Source organism: Eptatretus burgeri, chromosome 4 (genome assembly GCF_056783735.1).
Source record: "Eptatretus burgeri isolate ZD-2024b chromosome 4, Ebu_testis_v1, whole genome shotgun sequence".
NCBI lineage: Eukaryota > Metazoa > Chordata > Myxini > Myxiniformes > Myxinidae > Eptatretus > Eptatretus burgeri.
The window spans coordinates 82,656,917-82,674,416 of NC_140964.1; the positions used below are offsets into that span (position 1 = coordinate 82,656,917).

General features: G+C 41.3%; 1 protein-coding gene across 6 annotated transcripts in view; it reads right to left on the minus strand.

Moving 5' to 3' along the window:
• Positions 1-3,328: 3,328 nt before the first annotated feature.
• The window catches only part of ACAD10 (acyl-CoA dehydrogenase family member 10), a 78,189-nt gene continuing 64,017 nt past the window's right edge, over positions 3,329-17,500 (minus strand). For 5 of the 6 annotated variants that reach the window (XM_085879042.1, XM_085879040.1, XM_085879041.1 and 2 more), the window contains 5 exons: positions 15,240-15,398; positions 12,008-12,180; positions 11,591-11,734; positions 11,411-11,488; positions 3,329-3,871 (listed from right to left, as the gene is read on the minus strand). In XM_085879042.1, the coding sequence (XP_085735168.1) occupies positions 3,737-3,871; positions 11,411-11,488; positions 11,591-11,734; positions 12,008-12,180; positions 15,240-15,398 (689 nt within the window). In that variant the 3' untranslated portion in view covers positions 3,329-3,736. The remainder of the gene's footprint in view (positions 3,872-11,410; positions 11,489-11,590; positions 11,735-12,007; positions 12,181-15,239; positions 15,399-17,500) is intronic. The other variant, XM_085879039.1, reaches the window with a different exon arrangement.

The following is a 17,500-nucleotide window of genomic DNA, read 5'->3' on the forward strand; positions in this document are numbered from 1 at the left end:
ATTCATTTTCATTTGATAGGATTCGTTCCTTGTACAAGTCAGTAACTAGCTTTTTGCCATCATCTTTGACCAACTTGAAATCATCACAAAGGTCAGGGGACCCAACTTTTCCAGACTGAAAAGACATAATTGAGCTGTTGCCGGGATCAAATGGGTCACATTTCCACTCGTTGACAGAGTTAATATCCTGGACAGCTTTTTTAACCTCCACCATCGAAGATGGACGGAGGTTACTGTTTTCACCACTGTCTGTTTGTTTGTTTGTTTGTATTACAGTATTATGGAAGAAATCCTCGACGGATTTCGACGAAACTTGGTGGGGGGATTAAGTATGGTCCAAGGATCATGCCATTAGATTTTGGACTTGGTCCAAAGTCCAATATGGTGGCCATTTTGAAAAAATATTTGAATTTTTGTTTTTGCATTTCTACATGTTTTAAGTGATTTCCAACCCCCCCCCCCAAAAAAAAAAATTGTTAGAGAAAAAAAAAAAATTTGCAACTTTTTTTTCAACAAAATTTCGATTTTTTTATTTTTTTTTTTACATTTCTACATGTTATTAGTGATTTCGAACAAAAAACATGCCAAAATTATAATTGCGGCTGATTTTGGAACTTCAGGTGGATATTCCCACGTAAAATCAATTTCTGTCTCAAGGAATCTAGTTATGACGAATGAATCGAGTATGTAAAAGTTAAAAGTAAAAGGGAAAGTTGCAAACTATAACTCTGTGAGCACTGTTGACGTCAAATTGAATGAATAGGATATCAGGTTCACTTGAGTGACCGAGCAGTATTGGCGGCGGAGGTTTTGCACTCTACCGAGTGCTCCCCCTCTAGTTTGTCTTTTTTTCATCCGCACCTGTGCATCATCATGATGTTCACGTTCATGACAATTCGCGATTGCATCAAATGTGTTTCAAGCTGTAGATATAAAACTGACAGACTGTTTGCGAGTATTAATCATCTCTAAGAGCAGGTCGATCTTGAAGCTCTGTATTGTCACTTGACTTCGGTTTTTGCCTTGTCGCTTGGGCAAAGTATCAAGAGCGACCAAGTTCTGTGTCTTCAGTTTCAAGTTTTTCCATGCCGACAGATCTATCACCTCACATAAATCATCATTCTGAAATTCTCACATAAAATACAATTCTGAAGGTGTTTTCCCTTTCGCCCACTTTCATTGGGCCCGGGGTTGATCAAGGTTCCCTCATGATTTATCTGTTCACTGCAATAAAAAACATTATAGTTTCATTTAATTAATAAAAGCATGAATATCTGTATTTGTGAGTGTTGTAGCTTGTGATGCAGTAAGTATGAAAACTGTTATTTAGAACCATTATAAACCCCTTGATCAACTCTGCAAACACATGTAATACACTCATGGCAGCCATTTTGGAAAATGGCCCAAAACCACCCATCAAAGAAATTGTGACGACAGTAGTTTGGCAGAATTTTTCTTCCAGAAGAAGAAAAGCAACAATGAGCTCACATTTTAAGATCTGTAAACACAGTTTTTGTTGTACAAGTTTACCCAAGATATGCATTAAAGCTATTGTGGAGTCTACACTTTAGCACGAGCAGACATGCATGTGCAGTTACGTCCAAAGGTTGAAACAAATCTATACATCATTACGTGTTCGTCTGTCTGTGTGTAACATTCCGTTACACCCATTGGTTGGACAGTTTGCCTGATTCCACCCACAATTTCAACCTGAAAAATAATGCTGCCACCATGTTGGTGCTTACTAATATGCAAAGCCTCTCTCGATTTTGTGCTTCACAAATCGGTGCGTAAAACGATTTTGAGCCGATAAGCGCCACAGGCCTTGTGAAGATCGGCCTCAGCGATAAAGACAGCAGCCTCTTGTCTATACACTGCCCAAATGACCATGTGGCATTCTATCAAACAAGGCTTTTACCGCAGAGGTTATACAGGAGGTTGAAGGCTTGGAGTGGGGAAGGGATTCACGCCTTGGGGTTAGAAGTTGGAGGGTGAGGACTTGGGGTTGGCAGGCGGATGTAGAGGACTTGGGGGGTTTGGGAGGGAGGGGGGAGGAAAACTTAGGACTTGAAGTCACATAAATTGGGTGGATGTTCCACAGGTCCCTGCAAGTAAGAAATAAAATTAATTATGTGGTAATTGATCCACCGTGAATAATGAATAAAAGTGAAGACTTTCGGGCCTTACTCTTCGTTGCAGCAAAAGTGGACCAACTCCTGGCTGAATACAAAAGCTTACCAACAAGGAAGTGATTGACACCAATGGTAATGAAACAAATACACAAGGAATCTTGAAATTCATTATCAAGAATACAAGGGAGTGCACTTATGCCAATCATACAAGATTGTATCGCATCATGGATACGCAACAACTTTCTTCAGCTACAGCTACACGATCATTCAGCAGACTCAAACTGATCAAGAATCAACTTCGCTCCACAATGAGTGGAAAACGGTTTTCTGGGCTGGTCAGTTCAAAGTTGAAGTTGTATTTGCCTTGTAAATAATGGCAAATAATAGTATTTGCAATATAATACATCTTTAGATTGTTCAGACATGGAAAATAAACAAAAAGGGTAACATCTGGCCAAATGAAGTGTGATTATATGCTTCCCTGCTGAGATGCAAAATTTGGCAGGATTTTGCCCCCCTTGATGCCAAGGTCTGGATACGCCACGGGTACACTGGTACTTTCGTTTGGAATGCACAACCCAGATCAAAACTAGTACAGTATAAAATGTAAAGGTGAGCAGCTTTAATACCGACTGTATGATTATCTAAAAAATTCCAAACTTTTTTCCCCCTATATAAATGTTAAAAACAAGCTAAACATAATAGTTTTAAAACAAAATAATTTACAACTTCATCCATGTGCCAGGCTGTTGAAAGAACATTGGCCCTGCCGATGCAGTTTCTTTGACAGGGGTGACAATGCTCAATGGGTTGCCACTCTGATACAACATACTCGAGTGGACGTGCTGGTATTTGTAATTTGTTCAGCGAATGAGGGTGCTGGCGATAGCTCACCTACTTTTCATGATAGACACTTTGGGATCTTTAACATTCACAATATAATGCTTGCAGATAGGATGCTAAGTTTCACGTCCATCCGATGGGGTGGCACGCACAATGAGAAACAACAGAATGACAGTTTAGACAGCTGTGCCGAGATTTGAACACAGGCGAGATATCCCAGAGGCAAGTGTGCACACCTCTTGGCTATCATGCCAACCCTTAGGTATAGATATGAAGAATAAAAAAGATACAATACTGCCACTATGCACTTGAGCATGACAGCAAGCCGATATTGAATAAAAACTCAAGCAAAACATATTCCGTGAATTTATTCGTCTCACCTCACCTTTACAGAGGAAGCAGGAAATGCTTTTCTTTGTAATCCACCATTTCACCTTACACACATTGTTTCACAGTAAAAATTGCACCAAGATTATATCTTCCATTTCTTTTCACAGCAGTGATTCAAATCTAGCAAGAACGTGGATGAACATGAGTACATCACCTCGAAAAAAACAATTGGACGATTACATCTTGTAAATCAACAAAATTGCTCATGAAAAGGATTTTGATTCAAAGCACCACCATCTCTCTATAAGATTCAGCCATTAGCACATCTGAGGATCATTTTAGAGCATTAAGCCCCAAACTCCACGGACTACAACATTTTTTTGACAAAATCAAATGATAAGTTGCTTTACACAGTGTTCAGATGTTTACTCTCAATGCCGGAGCTCCATACGAGCAACAGACGCCACGTGAACTTCATCGGGTCCATCAGCCAGGCGCAAGGCACGTGCCCACGAATACAGGTGGGCCAACGGGAAGTCATTAGTCAACCCCGCTGCACCAAATGCCTGCAAAAAAGGTAAATGGAAGGAAACGTTTTGTTTTAATTTTCCAAAAATGGTGTACAAACATTCCACAGACCGTGCCATGACACGTGAACAATGTGCACTCGGTTTCATTGCTACACATAACCATTTTGCATATTTTAAGGCCCCAGTAATGAAAGGCTCATGTTCAGCTGTAATTTTCCCATAAGAAAAAATGCAATCGGTGGAGGTTGTTAATCAGGACGTGGGTGGATGGGGAAGGCAGAAAGAAAGAGAAAGAGAGCGAGAGAGAGAGTCAGTGAGAGAGAGAGTCAGTGAGAGAGAGAGAGAGAGAGAGAGAGAGAGAGAGAGAGAGAGAGAGAGAGAGAGAGAGAGAGAGAGAGAGAGAGAGAGAGAGAGAGAGAGAGAGAGAGAGAGAGAGAGAGAGAGAGAGAGAGAGAGAGAGAGAGAGAGAGAGAGAGAGAGAGAGAGAGAGAGAGAGAGAGAGAGAGAGAGAGAGAGAGAGAGAGAGAGAGAGAGAGAGAGAGAGAGAGAGAGAGAGAGAGAGAGAGAGAGAGAGAGAGAGAGAGAGAGAGAGAGAGAGAGAGAGAGAGAGAGAGAGAGAGAGAGAGAGAGAGTCAGAGAGAGAGAGAGAGAGAGAGAGACAGAGAAAGAGAGTCAGAGAGAGAGAGAGAGAGAGAGAGACAGAGAAAGAGAGAAAGAGAGACAGAGAGAGAGAGACAGAGACAGAGACAGAGACAGAGGAGACTTTGACTTTTGTGCCTTTATTTATACAAACTTAGAAAAAACAGTTACACATTATAAACATACAAAACAAGACATCATAAAAAGGTCAAGTACACAGCTAAAATGAAACGATAAGATCATTGTGGTCTACTTTACACAAAGCATTCCTGTGACACCATTTCTGCAAAAACATTTCAAGATTATTAATATTTTGGTGAAAATAAAATTCTGCACGTAATCGGGCCACGGCAAGGGCCTTAAAAACAGTTAAAACATTGTAATCAGCATCAGGGTTTGCAAGAAGTTTGGCTTTCCTTGTTTTATAGATTGCTAATTTCCCTTCAGTTATTATAAAATTGGCGAGAGCAGATTCAACATGACTTTTGGAATTTAACGGAAGTCCAAAAATAAAAGTACGTGAAGAAAATACAATTTTCATGACAGCACAATTGTGATAAAAAGGTAAAAAGTGGCGTCAGTCTTGCACAGTCAACATAGGCATGACATATAAACCTTCAGAGGCCATACAAAAGGGGCACGAAACAGAATTTAAAACATTAAAATGATGTAATAAATCATTCGAAGGTAATATCATATGTACAATTCTCCGAGATCACCAGTCCGTTTTACAATCAGTGGGACATACATGGCAGCCCATTGTGGGCACAGGGGGGACCCCGGAGGCAACATCCCCTTCCATCGGGATCCAAAACTATCTTTGCACACATTAGAATGTCGTATGGTGACACAAAGGTGGTACAGGCACTTTTTAGCAACACTAGGAAGTGGAGAGGAAGACAGGATCACAGTTTCTGTTAATGCCACTGATGTTATACGCAACTGCAAAAAGAAGGGGGGCATGGATTGCAGGGACAGCGTTGGTGGTATCAAAATGGAGTCCCAAACTTCTGGAGGTACGCAGAACCTCCTGGATGAGCTGGGAAACAGTTCTTAAAGAGCACATTCCAACGGTAATCGCAATATGCCCGACTGAGTGCCATGTTTTGTTCTCATTCCGCAGATCTCGTATGAGACGTATACCTGAGTTTATAAAGCATTGTATGTAAGCACGTGATCGAGGTATATTCGGAAAAAGTGCATTGTAGAAGATAGGCTCATCAAGAAAGTTGTTGATGTTGTCGTGAGCCATATCTCGGTGCACTACAAGAAGCTGCCAGGCTTGCAACAGGTCTTGGTAAAACAAAGGCAATGGAGAGATCTATGTCCACATTTTGCAAGTCCATGAAAAAAAGTTCCTGATTGAAGTTGAGCATGCCAGCCATTTTCAGCAAATGGTTAGCAGTGGGGCGCCATGGCAGTGATGCAGAAAAAAGAAAGCAATGGACAGTGGTGACTCGAAAGGCCATCAGTCGGCTGAGAATGTCAATGAGACCATGGCCACAATCTGCCAATGGAAGGTAAAGGACTTCAGACTTGACCCAATGCTTGCCACCCCAGAAAAAAAATCAAGCAGATGTTTCTGGATTGTCAGCAGCAGTGCTTCAGGAGGGTGCAGGGCAATCATTTTGTGCCACAAGGAAGCCAACAGGTTATTGATCACAAGGGCACGACCTCTGTACGACAAGGTAAGTAATATTCCTCTCCACTTCTCTCGTCTATTATCAATTTTGTTAACTGTATTTAACCAGTTCTTAGCCATAAAAGCTGGGGTGCCAATGTACACGCTGAGATAGTGGATGCCTTCCTTCTCCCACTGCAAATTTCTGGGAAGATGAGGCAAACCAACAGCTGGGGTATGGCCAATCCATAGAGCTTTACATTTGCTCCAATTTATTGTAGTTGTGCAAGCCGAAGATAACTTTCCAAGTCATTTAATAATATGGTGACATCTTCACTATTACGCACCACGACACACATCATCAGCATATTCTAAGATAACAATTGGCCTTTCAGTTGGCATTACAGGAAAGCCTGGTAGACTAGCACGAAGGTGAATTAGGAGGGTTTCAATACAGAGGGAGTAGAGAATGCCCAATAATGGACACCCTTGATGGACTCCTCTTCCAACCATCAATGGTGCACACAGGCTATTATTAACTTTAATGATGCTAAAAACATGATTATACAACAATGAGACTTGGGATATAAAAGTTCCCCCAAAACCAAACTGTTTTAAGGTGTAAAATACATATTCATGGCTAATAGAATCGAAAGCTTTCTCTTGGTCAAGTAAAAACAAGCCAGCATTCTGCTTTTGAAGAGCACAGACATCCCACAAGTCCCTAATTAAAAAATATATTATCGTAAATATACCGGTTTGGAATACAAAAAGATTGATAAAAATGAATTACAAAGCTAAGAAAAGGCTTTATACGATTTACAAGGGCCTTGGAAAAGATTTTGTAATCCACACAAAGCAGAGAAATAGGCCTCCAATTCTGCAAGGTCTGGAGATCTCCTTTCTTGGGGATAAGGCACACGACTGCACGGCGACAACTTAAAGCTAACAAACCATCTTGTAAACTAAACTTAAAAACATCTAAAAGTGTTGGTCCAAGCAAATCCCAAAATGTTTTATAAAATTCAACAGGTAAACCATCAAAGCCAGGTGCTTTATGATCATGAAGGTCATTAAGAGCTATTTTAAGTTCATCTACAGTAAAATCTTGTTCTAAAGAGTGTTGTTGCGATTGTTCCAATTGTGGTAGATTTTGGGTAAAATCAGATATTGCTCGTTCATTACTTTTCTTTGTGGTAAAAACCTTATTGTAAAAATCCCGAATAAAACATTTCAACTGAGCATTGTCGTCAATAATTTGTCCATCACTTGAACGTAAGCTTAACAGTGAACAACTAGAGGGGGAGCACTCGGGAGGGTGCAAAACCTCCGCCGCCAATACTGCTGGGTCACTCAAGTGAACCTTATATCTTATTCATTAAATATGATGTCAACAGTGCTGACAGAGTTATAGTTCTTTTCTCCAACATTTTTTTTTTGGGGGGGGGGGAGGGGTTAGAAATCACTTAAAACATGTAGAAATGCAAAAAAAAAGAAATCGAAATTTTGTTGAAAAAAAAAGTTGCAAAAAAATTTTTTTGGGGAGGGAGGTTGGAAATCACTTAAAATATGTAGAAATGCAAAAAATTTTTTTTTTTCTCTAAAATTTTTGGGGGGTTGGAAATCACTGAAAACATGTAGAAATGCAAAAAAAAAAATTTTCTCTAACAATTTTTTTGGGGGGGGGTTGGAAATCACTTAAAACATGTAGAAATGCAAAAAAAAAAAATTTTCTCTAACAATTACAATTTTTTTGGGGGGGGGGACCAAGTCCAAAATTTAATGGCATGATCCTTGGACCATACCTAACCCCCCCCCACACCAAGTTTCGTCGAAATCCGTCGAGGAGTTTTTCCGTAATACTGTTCACAAACAAACAAACAAACAGAAAGGGGTGAAAACAGTAACCTCCGTCCATCTTCGAAGATGGCGGAGGTTAACAATTTTTTCAAAGTTAAAAAAGTCTTTACAGCAAGTTTCTGAAGCCGATAGACCTTTCACTCTAAGTCGGGTTAGCACTCCGAGAGCAACTTCTCTAATTAAACAATTCAATAGGGCTTGTTTCTCATAAAGCCACTGGCATCGTCCATCCTTATCAATATTAATCGTGCTACTTGTAAAATGAGGATTTCTTTCTTTAAAATACTTATCCAAGCTTTCTTTACATTGGTGAAGTTATTCCTATATTGCTGACAGAAGACACGGATTTGTGCTTTTATATAATCCCACCATTGACAAAGATTTGTAAAATCGTTCCGTGATTCTAGAATTCGAAGCCAATTTTTTTTAAAAGATGATTTAAAAAAGGAATCATTTAAAAGAGAGGTGTTAAAAGACCAATGAGAAGTATTCCTCTGAGGACTAGGAAAAGAAAGAAGCATTTTAATAACAAAATGATCAGAAAAGCCAGAGGGAGTGATGTCAGTAAAACTTACACGATTTAAAAAGGAGAGACTAATGTAAAATTTATCAAGCCTTGCAAGCGACATGATATTTAACAAGCAACGACACCAAGTAAATTGTTGGACATTCCCGTGCTGTAGTCGCCAAATATCACCAAGATCATGTTGTAACAAGAGTGTGGACAAAGGCCGAGCATTAGCTGGGTGAGGTTCAGGGCTGTTCCGATCTCTGACTGGATCTAATGTACAATTAAAATCACCACCAAGACACAATAGGGTATCAGGGGTGAGATGATTAAGAAAAGTGAAGGATTCAGTGAAGAAAGCTGTCCTGACTGTACTGTCACTTGGGGCATAAACATTGACAATGAAAATCCGCTGGCGGTTATATATATAAAATCAATTGCAGCTAAATATCCAGGAACAATTTCTTTAAAAACCAGAGAGGAGATGGGAAGACGTGCAGAGATTTAAAAAGAAATACCGGTACTCACGGAGGCCGTGTTACTAAAAAAAACAAGTGCCTTTCAACTTCAGCCTCCAGTCTGCCATGCAACTCGCAGTCGCCCGAGTTTCTTGTTGAAGAATATCTACCTTTACATTATTAATTAGCTGCATCGTTTGGACTTTACGTAAAGGATTACGTCCTCCGTTTATATTTAAGCTTGCTATAATCATAATCAAGAAGTTTTTATGCAATCAAGTGCTTTCTTGCTTTCATAATATATTTTTTCAGTCTTTTACAAGAAGCGCTGGAAATGGCAGCAGCTTCCGGGTTCTTAATTATTTGTGCTTTCTGGCCAAAGGTACGCAAGTTGGGGAAAAATAATTTAGATATACTCGCTTCTTTCGAGTAGTTTTTTTGTAAAAAATCTAAGATATCGGAAATAGATATTAAAGTATCATCAAGACTACTATTTGGGGGGGGGGGGCTCCTCGCCAAAAGCACTCGATGTCAGAGAGGAGCAACCATCTGAATCATAGTCCTCAATTTCCTCATGGCCTTTGCCCATTTGCTCAATCTCCATGGTTAATTCAGGAGGAGGGACTAAAGATGTAAGAGGAACACTCTCAGTGGTTACATCCTTGGGTGTGTCATTAATGATAGTGATGGCAGTCGCTATCTTTAACAGGAGCACTACAAGACCCAGAGAGTATGGAGGGGGTAAGTCCAGTCGGGGGGGTAACTGGTAGTAATAGTTGGAGGTTGAAAACCAGGGACGGAACGGGGAGGAGCAGGGGGGGAGGAGCAGTGAAGGAAGAAGAAGAAGAAGAGACAGGAAGGGAAGAAAGAGGTGGAGGGGGGAGGGTAACATTAGCGTCGTTACAAGACATTTTAGAGGAACCAGGTGGTTCAGAAGAGGAACCAACTGGTGAAACCGAAGCACATGGGGTCTGTGTTGTGGGGCAAGTCCCCACAACCACCTGTGCGAAGGAGTGAGGCGCCGCTGAAGCAACGAGGATTTTCGATCCGGGCTCAGCGGTGCTTTGAGAAGGGGAAAGAGATCTTTTAGTGCTTTTATTTATAGGAGCAGGAGCAGGTGCTTCATGGGAAGCTTCTGCTTCTGTAATGGGATGGGGAGTTGTTGGGATGAGGAGTCTTCATTACCAGTTTTATTCGGCATGTCTTTGGGGCACGATCTTTTAACATGGCTGAATTCATCACAACTATAACACACAAGGGTTTCTGGGTTCGCATATCCCATATAAGTACGTCCCTCCATTTTAAAAGGAAGGATTGCCTGAAACCCTGAAACACCTGACGGTAAAATCATATAAACAATCCGCCGAAACGACATAATGTGTTTAAAATTATCATTCCGACTACGGAACGGAACCATTGTTAATGGGGATACAACCGTACCGTGTCGTTTTAACTGGGATACAATCTGATCACCCTTCACAAAAGGTGGTAAATTTGAAATCACAACTTTTTTGCGGGAGTATCCAGAGGGGAAAATGGAACATAAATATCGGGATCAAAGAAAAGTCTACGCTCGACGACTTGTGCAACCATCGGCACTTGAGAAACGAAAAAAACAATCCTTTTGTTCATACGGGAAACCGCCTTAACATTCTCAATCCCGACAATCTCACCTACACCAACAATTAACTTCTCCATGTCGAGCTATGACGGAGGAATACAAATAAAGCCGTTTCCTGGTTTGCGCTTCAAAGGAAGCATACCGCGAACTTTCACCCGCCATGACTCTTCAATGGCCGGATGTATAAAAATAAATCTGCAAACACCGTTCAAACTTCGACGAGTCACGAGAAAACAAGAATGATTTCAATGAAAGGAAAAGATATAATGAATACAAAATAAGTAAATAAATAAATAAACACGATAAACTAATAATGCACAACAGTAGATCGGCACGGCCATCGCCCAAAGCACAAAGGACGTACTGAATACCACCGTGAATGCTCTTCTCTCCTTCCCTCTAACTCGGGAAATGGGGGCACAAGAGGAGGGGTGAGAAAACGCTGCACAGCTGGGTAAGGTAGACAAGATAGCACAAGCGGACAACACAAAGTTAACACACGCACCAACACACCGCCATGACACTTACACACAGAGCGACTGGTCACCGAGGGGGGGGGGGAGAGAGAGAGAGAGCGCGAGAGAGAGAGAGAGGGAGCGAGAGGGAGCGAGAGAGAGAGAGAGAGAGAGAGAGAGAGAGAGAGAGAGAGAGAGAGAGAGAGAGAGAAAGACAGACAGACAAAGACAGACAGACAGAGACAGAGACAGAGACAGAGACAGAGACAGAGAAATTTTTCACCATTGAGAGATAGGGCCAAAATGTTATATAGCATGATATTTCAAAAATGTATTGTTCCCGATATGTTCTCGTGGATCAGACATTATGTGGCGGAGATATGCGCTCTACCGAGTGCCCTTCTAGTTGTTACCTGGATTGCTCTGTCGACAACTCGTTGTGCCATTGATGGAACCACCATCTTGATCATAGCAATTTCAGGTGCTGCAACCTTCAGAAGGACAGTATGGACCTCAATATTCACAAGGAACATTCCAGCAATGTGAAATGCAGAGTGACATCAACACTAGCTTATACTATACTTCCAAGGTACCTTGTTTCCCACAGTGTCCATGAGTCGAGCTGTTTTCAGCACCAAGAGCCTCGCCTGTTCAATATCCGCTCGCGAAGCAGCGATGTCAGCTTGCACAGACCCATACTCAGCGAGAGTTTTACCAAAAGCTCGGCGTGTTTTTACCTGCAGAACAGCACGAGACCAACAAGAAAGGCACAAGTGCTGAAATCAATGACCATGCCCTGCAGGAAAGGGGACAACACCTACATTCTTCAATGTAGAGCTCCTTTGTACAATTGCAACAGTAATATTTTGCCCTACAAGTTTAAATTTGCCATTCTGGTGGGAAGGGAAGGGGAGGGGGCACCTTTGAGCATAATGGGATACAAAGCCAGTTCTTTTTATTCAAATGAATTGGGTTTTTAATATGCTACAATGTCTCTTGTGACCACTCACCCGCTCCTTCATCAAATGCAAGGCCCGTTCAGCAGAACCAATTAGGCGCATACAGTGGTGGACACGGCCAGGTCCCAATCGACTTTGTGCTATTTCAAAGCCCCTGCCAGTTCCCAGAAGAAGGTTTCCCAGTGGCACACGGACATCTTCAAACACCATCTCCCCATGGCCCCCTATGAAGGATCAAACAGGCAGAAAACACATTCACAATCACTTTCCCCATATCAGTATCTGAAATTCGATATATTATTATGAGTTACTTCAGGTGATAAATAAAGGATGTCACCTGAAGGTGGGAGGTTACAATGGGAGAATGATTGCATGATTGTTGGTAACCAAACCTAAATAACAAATCGCTTGCAAATCCGACACTGTTATCTACATATTACAAACAGATATGAGACGAAGACGAGAGGGAAAGGGAATGTATGCAACAAACGTGGGGAATCGACAATTCCACCAATTTGCATACATATGTCGGTAGTGTCACATTATTCTGGCATCTGAAGTATTATCGAGAAGCTTTTAGACATTTGGTATTTTCTTAGATTACATTGCTTGAGAAGTTTGACACACCTTATAATTTGCTGCATGTGCTATTTTGTGTAATGTTGCATATCCATGTCAGTTAAATAGAGAATTGAATTTCACCAAAAAAATCCTCTATTTTACAAAAAGTATTTTTCTGTTGGCCACTTTGACTTGACTTAATCATCAGAAAAATCCATGAGGTGATCTGTGATTATATATAAGAAAAGCATTCAATACAATGTCTTAGGCATGATACTAACACCCTATTCTTGTGACATCATTTTGTAATATAACCACCTCTCATGCCCTTTGCAATGTTTAATAATCAGGAACATTGGGCTGTCAGGATGCCCTAGAGGTAAGCACACTCACCTCCAAACTTTATCAACTCATTCTGAAATGTTCTGGAAATTGTCTGGAGCTCCCCCTTAGCATCAAAACCTGTGCCTTTATACCAAAACTTGTGTCTCCTCGGTGTTGCGAGGCTAAATTCCCCTTAAAAAGGACATTTAGGACAGATTACAAGGGAAAGAACATTACAAAGGGTTTTAAGGGAAAGTTGTTTAAGACACAAACACAAGGGAGAGAAGCCGACTGCTGATGATACAAATATCAACACAAAATCCAATACCAAAATTAAATTACCACATGCTTGGAAGATGATAAAAATATCGGGAGGGAAGACGATACAAATAAGATGCATAATCCTACATCACAATAATATTACCCCACGCTTGCGCTAAATATGCACTATGGAAATAACTATTGCTAAGCTATGCAATCGTAACCCCTCAAAGCCATTTCCACAACAATACAGGGTGTTCAAAAAAGACCCGGACAACTTTGGTTGTTAATACATTTAGAACTACAAATGATATGACGATATCCTTTGGTTTATATGATACAGAAACGAATGAAGTTTTGTGCACACCATCAACACACTTCAATGTGAGCTCCGTCTGTCGTGCGCAGGACATCAAGGCAGTGCATGAGTTCTTGCATTGTTTGGCTCAGCATGTTTCCGATTTTCTTTGCCGAGGATACAGTGATCTCAATAATTTACATGAACATGTTAGAAGGCTTCACCTTCCCACGGATTGAAGACTTGCAACCCGATATAATTTTTCAACAGGACGGCACTCCCCCTCATTGAGCCCAAGTCGTTTGAGCTGTCCTGGATGAAAAATTTCCAGATCGCTGGATTGGCCGAGACGGACCAACCGCCTGACCCCCATGATCACCAGACATAACCCCCCTTGACTTTTTTTCTGTGGGGATTTGTTCAAAGATGTTGTGCACAACACCAAAGTGACAAACCTGTAGGATTTTTGTTCTCAGATCACAGCTGCATGTGCACTGGTGGATACAAATCAGGACACTGTGGTTTGATTTCAGGCAATCATCTTGGTGGCACAGTGGGGCCATCTCGAGTTGGGTTATGGCTGGTCCACGTCATTGAGTGGAGAGGGGCCGAGCCGTGAGCTGGTCCCTACATCTGATGACTGTGCTGTGGTGTTTGTGAGACTGCCCGTGGAAGGAAGGGAGGGAGGTGTGAGTGATTAACGCTTTGGAGAGCGAAGGTAACACGAGTGTATTACTATGAGTGTTTGCGAGGTAAAGTACTGATTGTCATCCAATAATGGAAATATCCACCGAGTCAAGGATGGAAAGATTGTTGGAGATTGGAACCAATTTAGGCCCAAAAGGTAAGGAGTTGTGGCATTACAAGGTGGCTGAAAAGCAGGCTCCGGATAGGAAGTAAAGGCATTTAAAAAAGGGATATCAAAAGGGAAGGATTTAAAAGAGAGAAGATAAAAAGTTGGAGGCTGAAAGGGAAGATAATTGGAGGCTGAAATGGCCACAAACCAGGTTTTTATGGATCCCAAGTTCAACCAAATGAAGACAGATATCATGACCAAGGGAGAGGGATGGTTGATTGAAATCTTAAAAGCAGTGCCATATGATCACAAGACATGTGGTTTCCAACTGAGCCACGGATGAAGCAGAAAGTAGAGGACAGTAAAGACTTGTAAAGGACAAGACAGTAGACTTGTAAAGGACAGTAAAGGGACATGACACATTTTAGAATTATTATAATAATTTTTATGAGGTTTTGAGTCATAAGAAAGAAGTTTTGAAGTAAGAAAGTAATAAAAACAAAAAACAGACAGATAAGACAGATGTGGTGTGGGAAACTTAGCCTTAATTTAGCGAAGATCTGACGGAGCTGAGAAAACAGTTTGCATTAACGAAGAAACCACAACCGGAAACCAAAATTCCAAAAAGAAAAGTGAAAAATGCAACTATACGTCCATAGGTATCAACTACGAGTGCAATAAACAACTAGAATGACACTTGGTAGAGCACATACCTCCGTCAAGCTGAACAGTTTACATTTTGTATCCCACTGATAGGCCGGATCTGCATAATCAAAATCTAATAAGCTTGTTCTTGTCACTTACTCAACGTAACAATGAATGCCTCAAACGTAACAAAGGAGGGAAGATTGCTGAAGCTGACCGATTGCCTGCATCCTAATGTGAAAAATAGTGCATCCTAATGATTGTAATTTTATTTGGTCAATTGTCTCCATAAGTGGAAGTTAAACAGAAACCTTGACAAAAGTCAGAACGACTTGTAAAGAAAAATTAACACGGAAGAAAGTACGTCATCAATCGAGCCCTTGTTGCTCATAACCCACCAGGAGGATCACTGAAGCCAAAGACAGGGAGTGGTCGAAGAATGCGCACACCAGGAGAGGCAATGGGCACGAGAAGCATGCTCTGCTGCTTGTGCCGAGGTGCCGATGGGTCCGTCTTGCCCATGAAGATGCAGATCTCACAGTGTGGGTGTAGGACACCTGCAACAGCACAATCGTCAGAGGGGTGGTTCTTCTCAACATGGGTTCATATTTATTTTCCACAACTTTAGAAGTACTTTCATTCATAAGCATTCACAAATCAGGAGATTGCAGTTGTAGGATTTGCATAAAAGTATATTCTGCAGGTTTGATCGTCACAACTGTTCAGAGCTTCTTTCACTATTTGGTCGTGTGTGTGGTTTGTTCCCTCCACCACCAAAAGTGAAAGAGGTTACGTTTTCACCCCTTTGTCTGTCTGTTTGTTTGTGTGCAGGATGTCTCAGAAAGTTGTGGACGGATTTGTACGAAACTTGGACAGGCTGGGTGTGTGGCAAGGATGAATCGATTCGATTTTGAAGATCTGAATCGGGATCTGGATACGATATTTATTTAATTTTTGAGAGATGGGGCCAAAAAACGATAGAGTACTGTATTGCATGATATTTCAAAAATGTATTGGGCCCAATATGTTCTCGTGGATCAGGCATTAAGTGGTGGAGGTACGTGCTCTACCGATTACCCTTCGAGTTCGGTGTAAAAAATGTCACTGCACAAAATATTTGCATGCGGTGTGCACGCACACTGTTCGGTGCCATGGAAAAGAGTGAAAGGCTACTGTGTTGTATGTACGTTTTATAAAGGCTATTCATCACGTTTTCATGTTGTGCCATGTAGATAAACATTTGTAATCAACTATACGTTAGTTAGAATGTCACATTGATGTCCTGTGAGCCTGGGTTCCGCAAAGAGCTCCCCCCCCCACCTCCCTCTCTTTTTGTGAACATCCATTCCTCCCAATTTCCTATGATTGTATGAAATCCACGACATTGTGTGTCCAAGATGACCCATAAGGAGTGAAAATTATTTGTTCACACTGAGCGAACGGAGGTGGCAGTGTGGCCAGTTGCTGCTTGGTAGTGAGTGTCTAAGCAAGGTGAGCAGTGCTATTCTGCAAGCAAGCCAGTAAGTCGTTCATCATCATCGTTGCAAAGAGAGAAAAGGGTCAGGACACTGCAGTTGCACAGAAAGGAGTGAGGCAGATATACAGGGTGTCCCAAAAGTCAGGATCCATAGGCAAAAATTTATTTTAAAGTTTTATTACAGTAAATGCTCAAATTGACGGCCTTGGACTTCGCGACACTTGTTTATACGCTGCATACAAGAACGTTGAACACTTCTGAACCTCAAACGTTTAAACACTTTAACAGTGGCACGTGTTATTGGATGCTTATCAGGATGCTTTCTATTGAATTCGGCAGCAACTCCTCTATGTGAAGAATCCTGTCTTGCATACATGAGAATGAGTTAAATTCGATCTTCTATTGTTAGTTTCGAAGCCATCTTGGATCTGAAAGGAAAATAAAAATATCAAATTGTATATTAGGAAAAATGCCGATGGATCCAGACTTTTGGGACACCCTGTAGATTGTGTGCCAGCTATTCCATATTGTGCACAACCTGCCTGATTGGCCCGGCACTGGGTTCCATCTCACACCACTGCACTGGTTCACAGACCACAAGATATAACGCCATCATCCCTCCATTATCTCTCAGTTATTTTATCCACCCAGGCTTTAAGGTTTATTAGCCGCCGCTGGACTTAGTCTGAAATGGGGGCTTATGGTGTTGGGCTCGATTTTCGTGTCCGTGCGTGCATGCGTCCGCAACCATATTTCGGACATGAATCGACCAATTATATTTGTACTTGGCACAAAGACAACATGTGATGGTATACTGTACATATGCATGTTGTCTTTTTTTTCGACATCAGTTCTAAGATGGCCGGATGGCTGCCATTTTAGTTGTAAAATAAATAATAACCCGGTGTCAAGCACATCTTCAACCATTTCGCGGACATGCCTTTACCAATTTGTTCAAACTTGGCAAATAGATAATGAATGATGGCTTACATAAGCACGTCATTTTTTATCTCCGAGATCAGATCCGAGATGGACGATTGGTGGCCATTTTAGTTGTAAAAAAAACAACCTGATGTTGAACATGTCCCTCACCATTTCTCACACATGCATGGTCTGATTTTGTTCAAACTTGGCACAAGCACAGTACATGATGGCATACACGTGCCCCTCACCTTATTTTGC